This window comes from Panthera uncia (assembly GCF_023721935.1).
Source record: "Panthera uncia isolate 11264 chromosome C1 unlocalized genomic scaffold, Puncia_PCG_1.0 HiC_scaffold_3, whole genome shotgun sequence".
NCBI classification, from domain to species: Eukaryota; Metazoa; Chordata; class Mammalia; order Carnivora; family Felidae; genus Panthera; species Panthera uncia.
The window spans coordinates 37,579,161-37,596,806 of record NW_026057584.1 but is presented as its reverse complement, the minus strand read 5'-3'; the positions used below and the strand labels follow the sequence as shown (position 1 = coordinate 37,596,806).

General features: G+C 35.9%; 1 protein-coding gene and 1 pseudogene across 3 annotated transcripts in view; both read left to right on the top strand.

The window, feature by feature from the left end:
- Positions 1-17,646, top strand: part of MOB4 (MOB family member 4, phocein) — a 43,563-nt gene that overhangs the window by 21,700 nt on the left and 4,217 nt on the right. For all 3 annotated transcript variants that reach the window (XM_049615214.1, XM_049615211.1, XM_049615213.1), the window contains 3 exons: positions 7,930-8,030; positions 12,725-12,767; positions 12,956-13,042. In XM_049615214.1, the coding sequence (XP_049471171.1) occupies positions 7,930-8,030; positions 12,725-12,767; positions 12,956-13,042 (231 nt within the window). The remainder of the gene's footprint in view (positions 1-7,929; positions 8,031-12,724; positions 12,768-12,955; positions 13,043-17,646) is intronic.
- Positions 14,352-14,464, top strand: LOC125911973 (uncharacterized; annotated as a pseudogene).

The following is a 17,646-nucleotide window of genomic DNA, read 5'->3' as shown; positions in this document are numbered from 1 at the left end:
ATTATTTCTTTGGGCTCATTCAGTTCCATTGGTCTGTATGTCTATCCTTATACCAATACTACATTGTTTTGATTACTATAGCTTTGTAGTAAGTTTTGAAATTGGGGAGTGTTGAGTTCAACATGCTTCCCAACTGAGCCTGCCAGATACCCTGTTTTTTTTATTAATACTGAACCACCTTTCATTCCTTGCAGCTTCCTCTTGATTGATGTTTGTATGGTATATCTTTTTCCATCCTTTTACTTTTAATCTACCTATATTTGAAGTAAGTTTCTTGTAGACGGTGTATAGTTGGGTTATCTTTTCTTGTTTTTTTTTTTTTTTTTGTGTGTGTGTGAGTGTGTGTCTTTTAATGGGTGTATTTAGGCCATTTAATATTAATTTAGTCACTGGTAGATATGTTTACATTTAGGTCTACCATCTAGGTTGTTTCCTCTGGGTTTTTTGTTGTTGTTCGTTTCCTCTTTTCTGCCTTTTTACAGATTGAACATTTTTAGTGTTCTATTTTAATTCTAATTTTGTCTGTCTCTTTATGTAATATATATTTTTAAGTTTATTTATTTTGAGAGAGAGGGAGAGAGAGAATCCCAGGCAGGCTCCATGCTCAGCACAGAGTCTGCGGCAGGTCTTGGTCCCTTGACCACAAGATCACAAGTCAGACACCCAACCAACTGAGCCACCCAGGTGCCTCTGTATAATATATTTGAAATATATATGTAGAAACTATCATCTTATGGATCCCATTATCCCTTTATGCTTTTCCTGTCAATATTACATTTATATACATTGGAAACCCCATTAGTCAATGTTATATTTTTGCTGTCATCTGCCAAAACATATTTCAAAGAACTCAGGAGGAGAATGGCCTATTATAATTATACCCAGATATTTATAATTTCTGTTTTTCTTGATTCTAACTTTTCTTCTGGTGTTATATTTTCCCCCTTCTGTCTAAAGAACTTCCTTTAGCAGTTCTTTTAGAGTGATCTGCTGGCTAGAAATTATCTTTTGTTTTCTTTCATCTGAAAATGTCTTTATCTTCATTCCTGAAGGGTATTTTTGTTAGATATAGAATTCTGGGTTGATAGTTCTTTCTTTCAGCACTTTGAACATGTTGTGTCCGTTCCTTCTGTCTGTGGTTTCTGATGAGAAAGCGGCAGTTTTTAAAATATTTTGTAGGTCATGTGTCTTTTTTCACTGGCTTATCTTTAGTTTTTGGCAGCTTCATTGTGTGTCTAAGCATGGATTTCTTTGAGGTTTTTATTTGTTCACTCTGCTTTTCTCTATTGTGGTAAATATATTTACCATTTTGCCATCTTTAAGTGTACTTTTTTAAAAAATTTATTTATTTTATTTATATTTTTGCCCCCAGCGTAGGGCTCGAATTCATGACCCTGAGATCTACCGATTGAGCCAGCTTAAGTGTATAGCTTACACTATAAAGGGGCCCTTTAAGTGTGTAGCTCTGTGGCATTAAATATATCCACATTATTGTGAATCATTATAGCCTCTATCTGCAGAAATTTTTTATCTTTAACAGCTGAAACTCTGTGTCCATTAAACAATAACAACTTTCCACTACTCCCTTCCCCCAGTTCACTCATCTTCTTGAATTGAGATTTTCACATATTCTTTGTATACCGAGTAATTTTGGATTGTATTCTGGACATTTTGAATATTATGTTGAGACTTTGGTCTTATTTAATCCCACAGAGAATGTTATTTTTGTTTTAGCAGGTATCTGACCTCGTTAGATACAGGTTGCCAGTTCCAGTGTTTGTTCAGATTTCAAATCTTTGTACTCTTCCTTGAATCTGTTCTGTGTGTACCAATCTGTGGTCAGCCTGGGTGGAGGTATATCTGTTAGTTCATTTCTCAAAGTCTGTCATATGCTAATTATGATCAGATCAATGTATGTGGGCATGCACAGACTAGGATTGAGCCCAGGAGTTCATAAACACCTTATGGGGTCACATTTCTGAATTTTGCTCTCTTTAATATCTCTCTGATACATTCTGGTTCCCTGGGGCCCACCTTTTTGATCTTCCAACCAGAAACCACTTACTAGAATTGTGCTGCAGTTGTGGGAAGACAAAGAGAGAAAAAGAAATAGAGTTTGATCCACCACCAAATGGAGAGGACAATTTCTCTTCCTGAGAATTTTGTCTCTTGAATTTTTCTGTTGCCAGCTGCTTTTGCTGCCATTGTGGAATTGTCTTAGGCATAGGCTATGAAAGTGGAGAAAAAGCAGAGGGCAAAAAGCCAGCAGCTTTCTTTCATTGTTTTTGAGCTTTTAGGAGTACCATTTTCCACTCCTTGAGCCAGAACTATGTAGTTTCTCCTGGATCTTTTAGCACCAACAGAGCTCATTTTTTGGGTTGCATCCTATATTGAGTTTAGGCCAGGGGATACCAGAGGGGAAAAGAAGCATCACAACTTCACTGCGAGTTCAGTGATACTTTGAATCTGGTGTTCTTTCCAGCTCTTCTTTTTGATATTTGTTCTTCAGAGATCTCAAATTGCTATACCATGCATTCTGTCCAGATTTTATAATTGTGTACGGTGGGAGAGAAAAGTTGATGTGTGTTTACTCCATCTTACCTAGAACTGGAAGCAATAAAATGCTTTTGAATGGTATTTTACTGTTCCCAAATGATTTCTAAAAACTGCTTTAGGAAAAATCTTCTGTAAAACACCATACTAGATCATTGTAATTCTTAATAATTACAGCCCACAGGAATAAATCACTGGAAGGATATGTTTGTGCCTTTTTCATAACAGAAGGAAGAATTTTATGCCCCCCCCCCCCTTTTTTTTTTTTAAACTTAGTCCAGAAGTATGGTATAGTATATTCCTGTACTGAGGAGACTTGAAAGGCCTGGGAAGTAAGTATATACTGAGAGCATCTGAAATGCTAGTGAGCTCGATCAGGTGACAGTATGAAGTAGAAGTGGTAATACCTTTAGAAGCTACCTGAAAAAATTCTTTTCAAGAAATGGTGGTAAGTTAGGATTTTAAAGTTCTTGGAAGCATAAAGAACACTCTTGTGAGGTTGTTTTCTGGATTTTTCTTTGGTAGAATTTCTTAAAGAGTACAGAGCTAGTTTCTTAAATAATAGTTGTATAATTTACTCAGCTTCAAAACCTCTCTCTTAGCGTTAAAATTCAGCAACAAAAGTTTTGTGTAGTTATGGTACTACTTTTCCATTTAACTGAATTACTAAATAACATAAAGATAATGTTGAAAATGTACTTAAGAATATTACAGCTTTTCATGATAGGGCCAATTCTTGCCTTTTTTCCCCATTTCATATTTGTGTATCTTGTGATGCACTTGAAAAAATTAATCCAAATTTAGATTTATACCACATTATGTGTGACAGGGACAGGATAGAGAAACATTACAGTTGTAAATCTTTAGTTTTCAGAGGTTTTGAGAATGATAAAAATAATTTTTCAGAATGAACAGAAATTGCTAATAGTACTAATAACTCAGAAACAATATAAAAATTTCTGTAAGGTAAACATTATATTTAGGGAGCATTAGAACATTTCTTTTTCTTTTTTTTTTTTTAATTAATTAATTTTTTGGTTTTAAATCTCTTTTTTTTTTAAATTTATTGTCAAATTGGTTTCCATATAATACCTAGTGCTCATCCCAACAAGTGCCCTCCTCCCTGCCCATCACCCACTTTTCCCTCTCCCCCACTCCCCATCTACCCTTGGTTTGTTCTCAGTCCTTATGGTTTGCCTCCCTCCCTCTCTGTAACTTTTTTTTTCCCCCTTCCCCTCCCCCATGGTCTTCTGTTAACGTTTCTCAAGATCCACATATGAGTGAAAACATATGGTATCTGTCTTTCTCTGCCTGGCTTATTTCACTTAGCATAATATCCTCCAGTTCCATCCACGTTGCTGCAAATGGCCAGATTTCATTCTTACTCATTGCCAAGTAGTATTCCATTGTATATAAAAATCACATCTTCTTTATCCATTTATCAGTTGATGGACATTTAGGCTCTTTCCGTAATTTGGCTATTGTTGAAAGTGCTGTTGTAAACATTGGGGTACATGTGCCCCTATACATCAGCATTCCTGTATCCCTTGGGTAAATTCCTAGCAGTGCTATTGCTGGGTCATAGGGGAGATCTATTTTTAATTTTTTGAGGAAGCTCCACACTGTTTTCAAGAGCAGCTATACCAGTTTGCATTCCCACCAGCAGTGTAAGAGGGTTCCCGTTTCTTCACATCCTCGCCAACATCTATGGTCTCCTGATTTGTTCATTTTAGCCACTCTGACTGGTGTGAGGTGATATCTCATTGTAGTTTTGATTTGTATTTCCCTGATGATGAGTGACATTGAGCATTTTTTCATGTGTCAGTTGGCCATCTGGATGTCTTCTTTGGAAAAGTGTCTATTCATGTCTTCTGCCCATTTCTTCACTGGATTATTTGTTTTTCGGGTGTGGAGTTTGGTGAGTTCTTTATAGATTTTGGATACTAACCCTTTATCTGATATGTCATTTGCAAATATCTTTTCCCATTCTGACAGTTGCGTTTTAGTTTTGTTGATTGTTTTCCTTTGCAGTGCAGAAGCTTTTGATCTTGATGAGGTCCCAATAGTTCATTTTTGCTTTTAATTCCCTTGCCTTTGGAGGTGTGTCAAATAAGAAATTGCTGTGGCTGAGGTCAAAGAGGTTTTTTCCTGCTTTCTCCTCTAGGGTTTTGATAGTTTCCTGTCTCACATTCAGGTCCTTTATCCATTTTGAGTTTATTTTTGTGAATGGTGTAAGAAAGTGGTCTAATTTCATCCCTCTGCATGTTGCTGTCCAGTTCTCCCAGCACCATTTGTTAAAGAGACTGTCTTTTTTTCCACTGGATATTCTTTCCTGCTTTGTCAAAGATTAGTTGGCCATACTTTTGTGGGTCCAATTCTGGGGTCTATATTCCATTGGTTTATGTGTCTGTTTTTGTGCCAATACCATACTGTCTTGATGATTGCAGCTTTGTAGTAGAGACTAAAATCTGGGATTGTGATGCCTCACATTTTGGTTTTCTTCTTCAATATTACTTTGGCTATGCGGGGTCTTTTGTGGTTCCATACATATTTTAGGATTGTTTGTTCTAGCTATGAGAAGAATGCTGGTGCAATTTTGATTGGGATTGCATTGAATATGTAGATTTCTTTGGGTAGTATTGACTTAACAATATTTATTCTTCCAATCCATGAGCATGGAATGTTTTTCCATTTCTTTGTACCTTCTTCAATTTCCTTCATAAACTTTCTGTAGTTTCCAGCATAGAGATCTTTTACATCTTTGGTTAGGTTTATTCTTAGGTATTTTCTTTCTTTTTTTTTTTTTTTTTTTTTTTTTTTTTTTTAATATTTCTATTGAGAGAGAGAGAGCATGAGCAAGTGCAGGTGAGGAAGGGGCAGAGAGAGGGAGAGAGAGAGAATCCCAAGCAGGCTCTGCATTGTCAGCATAGAGCATAATGCAGGGCTTAGTCCCCTGAACCGTGAGATCATGACCTGAGCCAAAATCAAGAGTCAGACACTTAACGGACTGAGCCACCCATCCGCTACTAGGACATTTACTTTTCTTAGCTCATTTAAAAAAATTTTTTTTAATGTTTATTTATTTTAGAAGGAGAGAGAGACAGAGTGTGATTGGGGGAGAGGCAGAGAGAGAGGGAGACACAGAATGTGAAGCGTGATTGGGGGAGAGGCAGAGAGAGAGGGAGACACAGAATGTGAAGCAGGCTCCAGGCTCTGAGCTGTCAGCACAGAGCCCGACCTGGGGCTCAAACTCACAAACCGTGAGATCATGACCTGAGCCAAAGTCAGATGCTTAACCGACTGAGCCACCCAGGTGCCCCTTTCTTAGCTCATTTTAGATGATAGCTGTCTCTCTTTCCATAGAAGTATGGAGGACTCACATTTTTGCTTTCTTTCAGAGTTAAGGATTTCTTCTGTTCTCTCTCTTTTTTATTAAGTTTTATTTATTTTTGAGAGAAATGGAGAGCGTGTACACAGACATGGAAGGGGGAGGGGCAGAGAGCGAGAGGGGGAAGAGAGACTCACAAGCAGGATCCGTGTCAGCACAGAGCCCATATGGGGCCTGAACCCACAAACCGCGAGATCATGATCTGAGCCAAAATCAAGAGCTGGACACTCAACCGACTGAACCACCCAGGTGCCCCTGTTCTCTTTCTCTCTCTCTCTTTTTTTTTTTTAATTTTTAAATGTTTCTTTATATTAGAGAGAAACACTGGTGAGTAGGGGAGGGGCAGAGAGAGACAGAGACAGAATCTGAAGCAGGCTCCAGGCTCTGAGCTGTCAGCACAGCCTGTCGCAGGGTTTGAACTCACAAGCTGTGAGATCATGACCTGAGCAAAGTCGGACACTTAGCTGACTGAGCCACCCAGTCACCCCCCTAGGCGCCCCTGTTTTCTTAATTGTTTTACATGTATTATCATTAATAAAATCTAGATTCCCTGAAGATTGACAACTTGTACCTCTACTTATAAAAAATTGAATAATTTTGAGTAAATTCAGTTACTAAACATGTGGTTAAAGACTTAGTATTCATTATGAGCCAGCTGTATTGCATAGAATATATTTTTGTGTGCCTAACTACCAAACTCTTTTGGGGATCACCAGAGAATACTAAAGAATCAGTCTCCACCCCATTTTTGGTAAATTTTTTCATCCCTAATCCCCCATGGTTTTAACATTTCAGGTAAGTAGTATCTTTATCCTTGACTTCAAGTAATGTAGTTTAGGAAAAGACAGTGAAAATTTGTTAAAAACCTCCTATGTGCCAGGTTCTAATACTAAAATTTAAAACAAAACTGAGTCTCTGTTTTTTGAGGGAGATATTAAAAAATAAATAAATGCTATTTATTGAATAAAAGCAAAGACGAGTGTGTTGGGGGGAAAGGGAATTTGGAAAGAATTGTATGGAATTTGAGGTGGCCGGTGGAAAAGGTAAAGAATTTGGTTCTGTCTATTTGCGAGAATCAATTTCATGCAGAACTTTGGAACTTGAGATGGGGTCAGAAAACCAGGGAGAGTAGTTTAAACAGGCATTAGAGAATCATTAAAATCTTTTAAGCAAGCTTTTGACAGAGTAATTTTCAAAGAAAGGTTGCCTGAAAATAGGCAAAATACATTGGCATAACAAGGCCTCGTAGTTATTTCTGTAATTAGGTATCTTAGTCTTATTTAGCCTGTTCAAATTTTAGATTATTTAAATCATAGATTGCATGAAACATTAAAAAGATCTGAAATTTTTATTTAATTTTAAAAATGAATGTCCATGCCTTTTTTTTAACTTAGCTTTTCTGCTAGTCATTTTTTGTTTTTTAAACACTTTATTGGATACCACATACCCTAAAATCACCCATTTAAAATATACATTCATGGTTTTTAGTATATTCACGGGGTTCTACACTATCACCACAGTTTAATTTTAGAACATCTTCACTCCCCACCAAAAGAAACCTCATTCACATTAGCAGTTATCTCCATTCTCCTCTGTCTCCCCTTCTTTCTCCAGTCCTGAACAACTATTTTTTGTCTCCATAGATGTGCTATTCTGGATAATGCATATTAATAGAATCATGCATTATGTACCACAGTTATATGGTTTACATTTTATGTCCTTATGAAAATCATAGTTTCACTTTTGATCCCACATCCAATCCTGGTAAGTACCATATCTGCATTTATGTGATATATCTTACCCCAAAGGAGTTGAGTTGGAGAAGGTAAGGGTTACCTCCTATCTTCTGAATTACTTGATTTCCTGTTATGTGTATAACCTAAAAAAGTTGAAACAGGAGCAATCATGGACTCAAAAATTAAATATATTTTAAGATTTACCATGTACTATAGTATGTTAATTAATTATGAGAACTTTTTTTATTATAGTATATTCAGCAGAACATAAGAGCAGATTGTTCCAATATTGACAAAATTCTTGAACCACCTGAAGGCCAAGATGAAGGTGTATGGAAATATGAACATTTAAGGTAAGTCTTTATAATATATCAAAATAGTAGTAGTATTTCTATTAGTAAAAATAACCTTTAATGCTGATGATTATGAATCATAAATAAAAATCATTATGTAATTGCAGACTAAAAAGCTGAATTCTAAAGCTTTTGTGTTTTTGGTATTATAAAATTTTTAACTTTGTTATTCACTGATTTTTTTTTTTCTAATTTATGGATTTGGGCATTATCTTTTTACACAATTTTTCTTTTTTTTTTTTGGCAAAACTATTTAAAAAAATTTTTTTTAACATTTATTTATTTTTCAGAGACAGAGTGCAAGTAGGAGGTGGGGAAAAGAGAAAGGGAGACAGAATCCGAAGCAGGCTCTGGGCTCTGAGCTGTCAGCAGAGTCTGACGTGAGGCTCGAACTCACGAGCTGTGAGATCATGACCTGAGCCGAAGTCAGATGCTTAACTGACTGAGCCACCCAGGCGCCCATGAAAAACTATTTTTGAGAGAGAGAGAGAGATTGTGGGGGGGGCGGAGAGAGAGAATCCCCAGTAGGCTCCACACTGTCAGCATGGAACCTGATGTGGGGCTCGAACTCCCGAACCATGCCCCCGGCCTTTTTAAGTAATCTCTATACCCAGTGTGGGGCTTAAATCCATGAACCCAAGATCAAGTTGGTAGCATTCTTACCACCTGAGCCATCCAGATGCCCCTACATAGTTTTTCTTAAACACAAATTATTCCTTAACCACAAATACATTGTTTCTATTTTTCCACTCATGATAAACTTTATTTCTCTATAAAGTTTATTTCACTATAAAGTAACACAAGATTCCAGTCTAAGCTTGGTGTCTGATGAGTTGCCTATTAACTACTGTGAACTGTGGTAAATAAAAATTAATTGTAATTCTGAAGGAGTTTGGGAACTTTTGATGATGCCCTTTGAATGAGAAAATTGAAGACTAGTGAATGACTAGTTAACAAGAATTAACTTTAAAAGCAGCTTAGGGGCGCCTGGGTGGCGCAGTCGGTTGGGCGTCCGACTTCAGCCAGGTCACGATCTCGCGGTCTGTGAGTTCGAGCCCCGCGTCAGGCTCTGGGCTGATGGCTCGGAGCCTGGAGCCTGTTTCCGATTCTGTGTCTCCCTCTCTCTCTGCCCCTCCCCCGTTCATGCTCTGTCTCTCTCTGTCCCAAAAATAAATAAAAAACGTTGAAAAAAAAAAAATTTTAAAAGCAGCTTAATCCTAGGGGTGCCTGGGTGGCTTAGTTGGTTAAGCATTCAACTCTTGATTTTGGCTCAGGTCATGATCTTGCAGTTTGTGAGAACGAGCCCTGAATCAAGCACCATGCTGACACTTGCTGTCAAAATAAATAAAAATTAAAAAATAAATAAAGGCAGCTTAATCCTGAAGTTACTAAGTTATTTCTTGAAGTTGCAAGCTTCTCTGTAAACGGGAGCTGAGATGAGTTGGTAGGTTAAATATAAAGAATGTAGCTAGAGATAGATGTTCATTAGGGTTTGTAACTTTTTATTTATTTTTATTTTTTTTTTTAAATTTTTTTAACGTTTATTTATTTTTGAGACAGAGAGAGACAGAACGTGAACGGGGGAGGGTCAGAGAGAGAGAGGGAGACACAGAATCTGAAACAGGCTCCAGGCTCTGAGCCATCAGCACAGAGCCTGACGCGGGGCTTGAACTTACGAACTGCGAGATCATGACCTGAGCCGAAGTCGGACGCTTAACCGACTGAGCCACCCAGGCGCCCCAGGGTTTGTAACTTTTTAAGTTAATTTTTAAATAATAAGTGAAATTGAAATAGGACTTTCCCTGCATAAATTAGACCACTTTTTTGTGATGAGTCCCACAAATTGTAGACTGGGCACTGTTTTTCAGTTTGGTTTGGTTTGATCTGGTGTGTTTTTGTTTTTGTTTTTTTTTTTGCTACAGACTTGTTATATAGACATTGCTAAGACTTAATATCTTGTCATAACAGTCCAGCAATTTCAGGATGCTAAGACTTCTTTGTACTCTGCTGATTTCTTAGACAAATCACTTGACTATTTGATCTAGTGTTTTTAGAGATTTTATTTTTAAGTAATTTCTGCACCCAACGTGGGGCTCGAACGCACAACCTTGAGATCAAGAGTCACATGCTCCAACAACTGAGCCAGCTGGGTTCCCCTGACATAGTTTTTTAAAAATACATCTCAGTGCATGATAATTGAAGGTATGAATATGTAGATATTTTCCCATTCTTATAAATCAAAATAGCACTTTAGATTCTCTGCTTTTTTTAATTTTATTTTTTATTAAAAGATTTTTTTTATTGTTTATTTATTTATGAGAGAGAGAGAGAGAGAGACAGTGTAAGCAGGGGAGGGGCAGAGAGAGGGAGTAACAGAATCTGAAGCAGGCTCCTGGCTCTGAACTGTCAGCACAGAGCCTGATGCAGGGCCTGAACTCATGAACCATGAGATCATGACCTGAGCCGAAGTCGGACATTTAACCAGCTGAGCCACCCAGGCACCCCTCTGTCTTATTTTAATCAGCTTTGAAAATAACTACTTACTTACCTGTTAGGATTAATGATGAAAATAAGTGGGGATTTTTTTTCACTACAAGCATAATCCTAACAAGTGAGGGCTGATTTTAGCATATAAGATTTTAATTTCAGATCTAGGAAAACCTTTTCCTCCATATTTAATTAGACTATAAAATATGCAGTATACAAAACTTATAAAATCTTTCTCATGCATATTCCATTTGTCCTGGTGCTGTTATTTTTAGGTTTTTTTTTTTTTTCCCTGAATATTAGCCACTTTATTTTGGTTTCGTATTTATGTATTAAATATCACATATATATTCTTTTGTGTCTTCATCATAGTGTATATATCTTTATAGTTGACCAAGAAGAATTTCAAAAGTAGCTTTTTGAGTTTTTGCATGTACTTGATGTAATTGATTTGAGGCTTAATACTTGCTCTTATTGGTTAATATTGTTGATTATATTATGATGTTAATGGGACTTCATTCAAATCTCCCACTAGCCCATATGGAATCTTTGTAATTGGAAGAGATGCTCCTTCTTCTGAGTGGATGCAATCCTATGTATGATTTAAGAGATTAGAGCATAGGCTGGATTTCAGCTCTGGCTTGTCTCTTCAGCTGCACAACATATGTTAGCCCTATATTGAATTAACTGGAAGCTGTTAGATTTGCACTGTGTGCCACAGATTGTACCCATAAACACTGCCAAATCAGTTAGCTTAGTTTTGCTGTTGGCCATACGTGAGTTAAAGTAGATGAGAAACTTATTTTTCACCACCTGTCTTTATTACCACTTAGTGGAAAACAACTTGAAAACTTGCATGCAGCCTATAGATACAGGGCAGTAGAGGGTGATGTGGTGATTCAGAAATAGTGTTATTTTTGTGATCTAAGAACTGCATAATTGTTAGGGATCTGGAAAGGAAATACATTTACAGAGAACTGAAAATTTGACTCCTTATTTGCTTTCTTCTATAGCTTTTCTTTCATATATGTGTGGGGTTTTTTGTTTTTTCCCTTTTGCGACTCTCCTTTATCTTCTAACTAAGTAGGTTTTAGTTTTGCATTTGTAGGGAACCACACTGTTCTCATTTGTTGGGGAAACATAATAGTGATTAATTAGGTAAGATTTTTAGAGGGGATGTGTTCAGTATTTTGACAGCTATTAAAGTAAGTTATCTTAGTGACATAGAGGATTGATGGTCTTTTCATATAAAATAACAAGTTTGTCTAAAAATGATCTCAATCTTACACAATTTCCTCTATTCTTCACTTATTAAAAAACATTTTGAACACTTACTTTGTTCCAAGAATTGTTCTAGGCTTTATAATTCTGTTTGGCAGTTTTAGAAGAGTATCATGAAAAAATGCTACAATCTACTAAGTGACCAAAAAGCAAGATAAAAAATTGTGTGTGATTTGGTCCCAATATAGTTTAATCTTTGCATAGAAAATCAAATTTGTATGTAAGTAATAATTAACTTTTGGGAGAGGTGGTAGAATTATGAAGGACCTTCTTATTGTACATTATATATTTGATCATATTTAAAGTTTTCATAAGGAACATGTTGTTTGTAATCAGAACAAAGTTTGTAGAATATTCAGGTATTTAAAACATCTAGTTTTATGTTTGTATTCAGATAAATACACACATGATGTTTTACATAACTAGAATCTTACTGTAAATATAAATATATATCCTTTGTTTATGTATATACCAACATTTTGCTACTCTGCAATTGCTGATTATTTGGAATGTTTCAAAAAAATTTTATATTTTCTGTCAATGTCTTTATACATTTATCTGTATGCAATTCTGATTATTTTATTAGAATAGATTTCTAGGAGAATGACTTTGTAAATAAAAGTATATACTTCCTAAGCATTTTGGTAACTATTTCCAAATTCAGAAAAATTCAACCAATTTCCAGTGTATAATTATGATCAACTCACTGGAGGCTGATATTGAACATTATTAGGGTTGTTAGTTTTGGGTTTTGCATACTAATCTGTATGCCTTTGTACAAAATATGCCATGTAAATTCAGATGGTGTTGACAGTGGTGACGACAAAGGGAGGATGGTACTGATGGGATTCTGTTTTTACAGTTAGTATTCTGAAAATAATGTGGAGGATGGATAAGACTTTTCATTTATATATTTGCATTTTTAGGCAATTCTGTCTTGAGCTAAATGGACTTGCTGTCAAACTTCAGGTAATATTTTCTTTAAGTTAAAGCTATTATTGAAAGTACTGATTTTTTCTGTTTTTGTAACATTAGGTGCTCCCAAAGACTTACCCAACATTTCTAATTATTCTGTACTTTTACATGGGAGTGTAGTAACCCAAATGATAGACTTTTTCATTGTTTTACATGTTAAGAAGTGTAACTATTTCTAACAGAGTGAGTGCCATCCAGATACATGTACTCAGATGACTGCAACTGAACAATGGATTTTTCTTTGTGCAGCTCATAAGACTCCAAAAGAGGTGAGACATTATGAAATAGAATGCCTAATAAAATCATCATAACCTAAATCTCTCCATGAGAGTGGTCAATAAATTTTTAGTGTTTTAGTTCACTGTTTATTTTGCTGTTTGGTTTAGAGTTCTTTGAGTTTATTGCCCCAGTGCTATTTTAGGATTTATGATTATCATTTTTCATAATTGGATAATATCATGGGCTAGAACTCACTTTATGATTCATTGCCTATTACAGAATAACATCTACCATATGATGCTGATAGCTACTGTATAATGGATGAGATATACATGTTTAGTTTTTTGGTTCAGTTATAATTTTTTTAATGTTTATTTATTTTGAGAGAGAGAGCGTGCACAGCAGGGAGGAGCAGAGAGAGAGAATCCCAAGCAGGTTCCATGCTGTCAGCACAGAGCCCAACGTAGGGCTCGGTCGCATGAACCATGAGATCATGATCTGAGCTGAAATTAAGAGTCTGGTGCTCAACTGACTGAGCCACCCAGGTGCCTCGTAATTTCTTTTGATAGGAATAACTGTTGGTGATTACAAGTTGATGAGTTATCTATTAAAGAAATGTTGTTTTTGGGCTTTTTAACTTTATAGGTCAGTATTTTTTACCTACTTTTTTTAATATTTCTTTTTTTTTTTTTAAGTTTATTTATTTTGAGAGAAAGTGTGTATGAAAGTGGGGGAGGGGCAGAGAGAGAGGGAGAAAGAAAATCCCAAGCAGATTCCACACTGTCAGTACAGAGCTTGTCGTGGGGCTAGATCTCTCAAATCATAAGATCATGACCTGAGCCAAAACCAAGAGCCAGACACTTAACCGATAGAGCCACTCAGGCACCCCTTATATTTCTTACTATTTGTTTGAAACACACCATAATGATTTTCCTCTTCATAATTGGCCCTACATTGAAAAAGTTATTCATGTTGTTTTCTCCTCATTTAGTTTTTGTCATGGTGAGAGTATAGGAAGTAGCAATTGTTTATAGAACATTTTTAGTTATAAGTAATTCCTTTATATTATATAATATCCAGTACATATTCAGTTTTCTTTAGTTATTTCAAAAGTTGTAGCTAGTTTGTTTAAACTATGCATTGCATTTTCCTTGCTCTGCATTCCTTTTAATCCATAGTACTTTTTTTTTTTTTTTGGATACTTAAACTCATTGAAAATAATTGGGGTTAGGCCAATTCTGCAGAATTATAGACTGTCAAATGATCATTTTATTGATAGACCTCTAAGGCTTAAAGACAAGTGACTTTCTGTTTGCAAAATTCACATCTGATGTTCTTTTATTTGAAAAGGCAAGTTCTGTGCTCGCTTCGGCAGCACATATACTAAAATTGGAAGAACGATACATACAGACTAGATTAGCATGGCCCCTGAGCAAGGATGACATGCAAATTCGTAAGCGTTCCATATTTTTAGAGCCTAAATGTCCATCAGCTGATGAATGGATAAAGAAATTGTGGTTTATATATACAATGGAATACTACTTGGCAATGAGAAAGGATGAAATATGGCCCTTTGTAGCAATGTGGATGGAACTGGAGAGTGTTATGCTAAGTGAAATAAGTCATAAAGAGAAAGACAGATACCATATGTTTTCACTCTTATGTAGATGGATCCTGAGAAACTTAACAGAAGACCATGGGGGAGAGGAAGGAGGAAAAAAAAAGTTAGAGGGAGGGAGCCAAACCATAAGAGACTGTTAAAAACTGAGAATAAACTGAGGTTTGTTGGGGGTGGGAGGGAGGGGAAAGTGGGTGATGGGCACTGAGGAGGACATCTGTTGGGATGAGCACTGGGTATTGTATGGAAACCAATTTGACAATAAATTTCATATTAAAAAAAAAAAATGAAAAGGCAAGTTCTCCAAAATAAGAAGTATCTGGCATTTGTCTAAGCAAATAGACAAGTTGACTTACTGGATGACTTATTTGGATGACTAATTTCATTCAGGGTGTTACTCTTTTTGTGTTAGTTAATTGAAGCAATATTAAGATTATCATTTTATATATGGGAAAATCCACATAGCAGTTTTATTGATAATTTATTGAAGTTGGCTACATAGTATAGTGAATTATGTGATAATTGCAATTAGGAAACTGAATCAAGAAGGCTAGTTTCATTTTGGCAAATAGTAAAGATGCATTATTCTCACTTTAGAGTGGAAAAGATACCCAGTTTGTGATGTATTATGAGATTTATATGGACTGTCATTGTCATATTTGCTTTTTTTCTTGATTAGTAATAAATATAAGATAGGATGATTATCAGCATTAGGTCTTGTGAATGAGTCTCAGAATTGTAACATTGTTTGCTGAAGACCAGCTCCATTGAATTGTGTCAAGGGAGGATGAATGATGGTGGCATTTTCAAGTGGTAAGTTGTATGCAAAGGAATTTCTGTAAAAATACAAAAGAAAATCTTGAAAGGACACTTTATGAACTCTTAGAATAATTGTGTAGTCAGGAAATAATAGCAACTAACAAATTAGGAACTAAGAAAGTTGTTCTTACAGATGAAAAGAACAGGGAAGATTGTAAAGTAGAAGAGGCAGGGTGCTCAGCACCAATGGTGATTTTACTCAATGTTCTTGAGAATTAAAGAGTCATTGCAACAGATAGAGTTAATTGTACATGGTGACTGTAAGTGACAACTTGTTATCAACAACAACTTGTTATCATCTGCTAGCCCTTTCAGTCACATGCGGACTGCAGTAGCATTATAAATATATATTTGGCAAAATAGAATTTATAAAAGCCTGTGAACAAATTGCTTCTTATTTTGTAACCTTGTATATTTTGCTAACTTTTTGCTGTTACAAATGATACAAAATAGGATTAGTTAACTGAGAGTTAATTGGAGAGAGATGGAGGGAAGCAGCTAAAACAAGATAAAACCTTTCCCCCAACTCCAAAAAAGTTTTTTTTTTCTTCCAGTAACCAATCAAAGATCTAAATTTATGCTGATACAATAGTAGTCATGAACCACATGCAGCTACAGAGCATTTAATGTTGGTAGTCCAAACTGAGATATGCTCAAAGTATGAAATAGAATACCCTTTCAAAGAGTACAGAAAGACAACATCAAATATCTCATTAAGAGAGAACTAGGTAATCTGTATACAAAAGAATGAAGTTAGACCCTTAACTCACACCTTATACAAAAATTAGCTCAAAATGATTCAAAAACCTAAATATAACAACTAGAATTATAAAACTCTTAGAAACATATGTGTAAATCTTCATGGTCTTGGACTAGGCAATAATTTCTTAGATATGACCCCACAAACACAAGTAATAGAAGAAAATATTCAGATTTTATCAAAACAAAATTTTTTTTGCCTCAAAGGACACTGTCAAGAAAGTGAAAGGACAGTCTATGAATGGGGAAAATAAATCATATCTCCGATAAGGGTCTGATACCCAGATACGTAACTATTGCAACTCAGCAATTAAAAAACTACCTAGTTGGGGTGCCCGGATGGCTCAGTCAGTTAAGCATCCAGCTTTTGATTTCGGCTCAGGTAATAATCTCGTGGTTTGTGAGTTCGAGCCCTGTGTCAGGCTGTGTACTGATAACGTGGAGCCTGCTTGGGGTTATCTTCTCTATCTCCCCTCTCTACCCCTCCCCTACTTGCATGCACTCATGCACATGCTGACTCTCTCTCTCAAATAAGTAAACTTAAAAAAAATGAAGATTACCCAGTTAAAAATGAACAAAGGATTTGTATAGACTTTTCTCTGAAGAAGATAAACAAATGGCCAATAAGCACATGAAAAAATGCTCATTAATCATCAAAACCACCATGAGTGGATAACTGGAATGTACAGGATGGAATATCATTCAGCCATAAAAGAGAGTGAAGTTCTGATAACATGCTACAGTGTTTATGAACCTTGAGGACATTATGCTGAGTGAAATAAGCCGGACACCAAAGGGTAGATGTTACATGATTCCACTTACATAAAATATAAAGAGCAAATTCATAGATGCAGAAAGTACATTAGAGGTTGCTAGGGGTTGGGGGATAGTGGACATGGGACATTATTGTGTAATGGTTTACAGAGTTTCTGTTTAGGATGATGAAAAACCTTTGGTTGGAAATACATAGAAGTGATGGTTGCACAGTGGTGAATGTAATTAGTGCCATTGAGTTGTACATCTAAAAAAAGGTTGAGACGGGAGGGGGCACCTGGGTAGCTCTGTCGGTTCAGTGCGTGACTTCAGCTCAGGTCCTGATCTCATGGTTGGTGAATTTGAGCCCCACATCAGGCTCTCTGTTGTCAGCATGGAGTCTGCTTGGGATTCTGTCTCTCCCTCTATCTTGGTTCCCCCCCCACACACACACACACACTGTCTCAAAATATAGAAACTTAAAAAAAAAAAGGTTGAAATGGCAGAATTCATCTTAAATGTATTTTACCACTTTTTTTTTTAATGGAAAAAGAAAAGACACACCCCACAATGGGGTGATGAAAGTTTTCAGGAATGTAGTTGATGATGGTTGCATAAATTTGTGAATATATTAAAAACTTCTGAGTTTTTATTTCATTTCATTTCATTTCATTTCATTTCATTTCATTTCATTTCATTTCATTT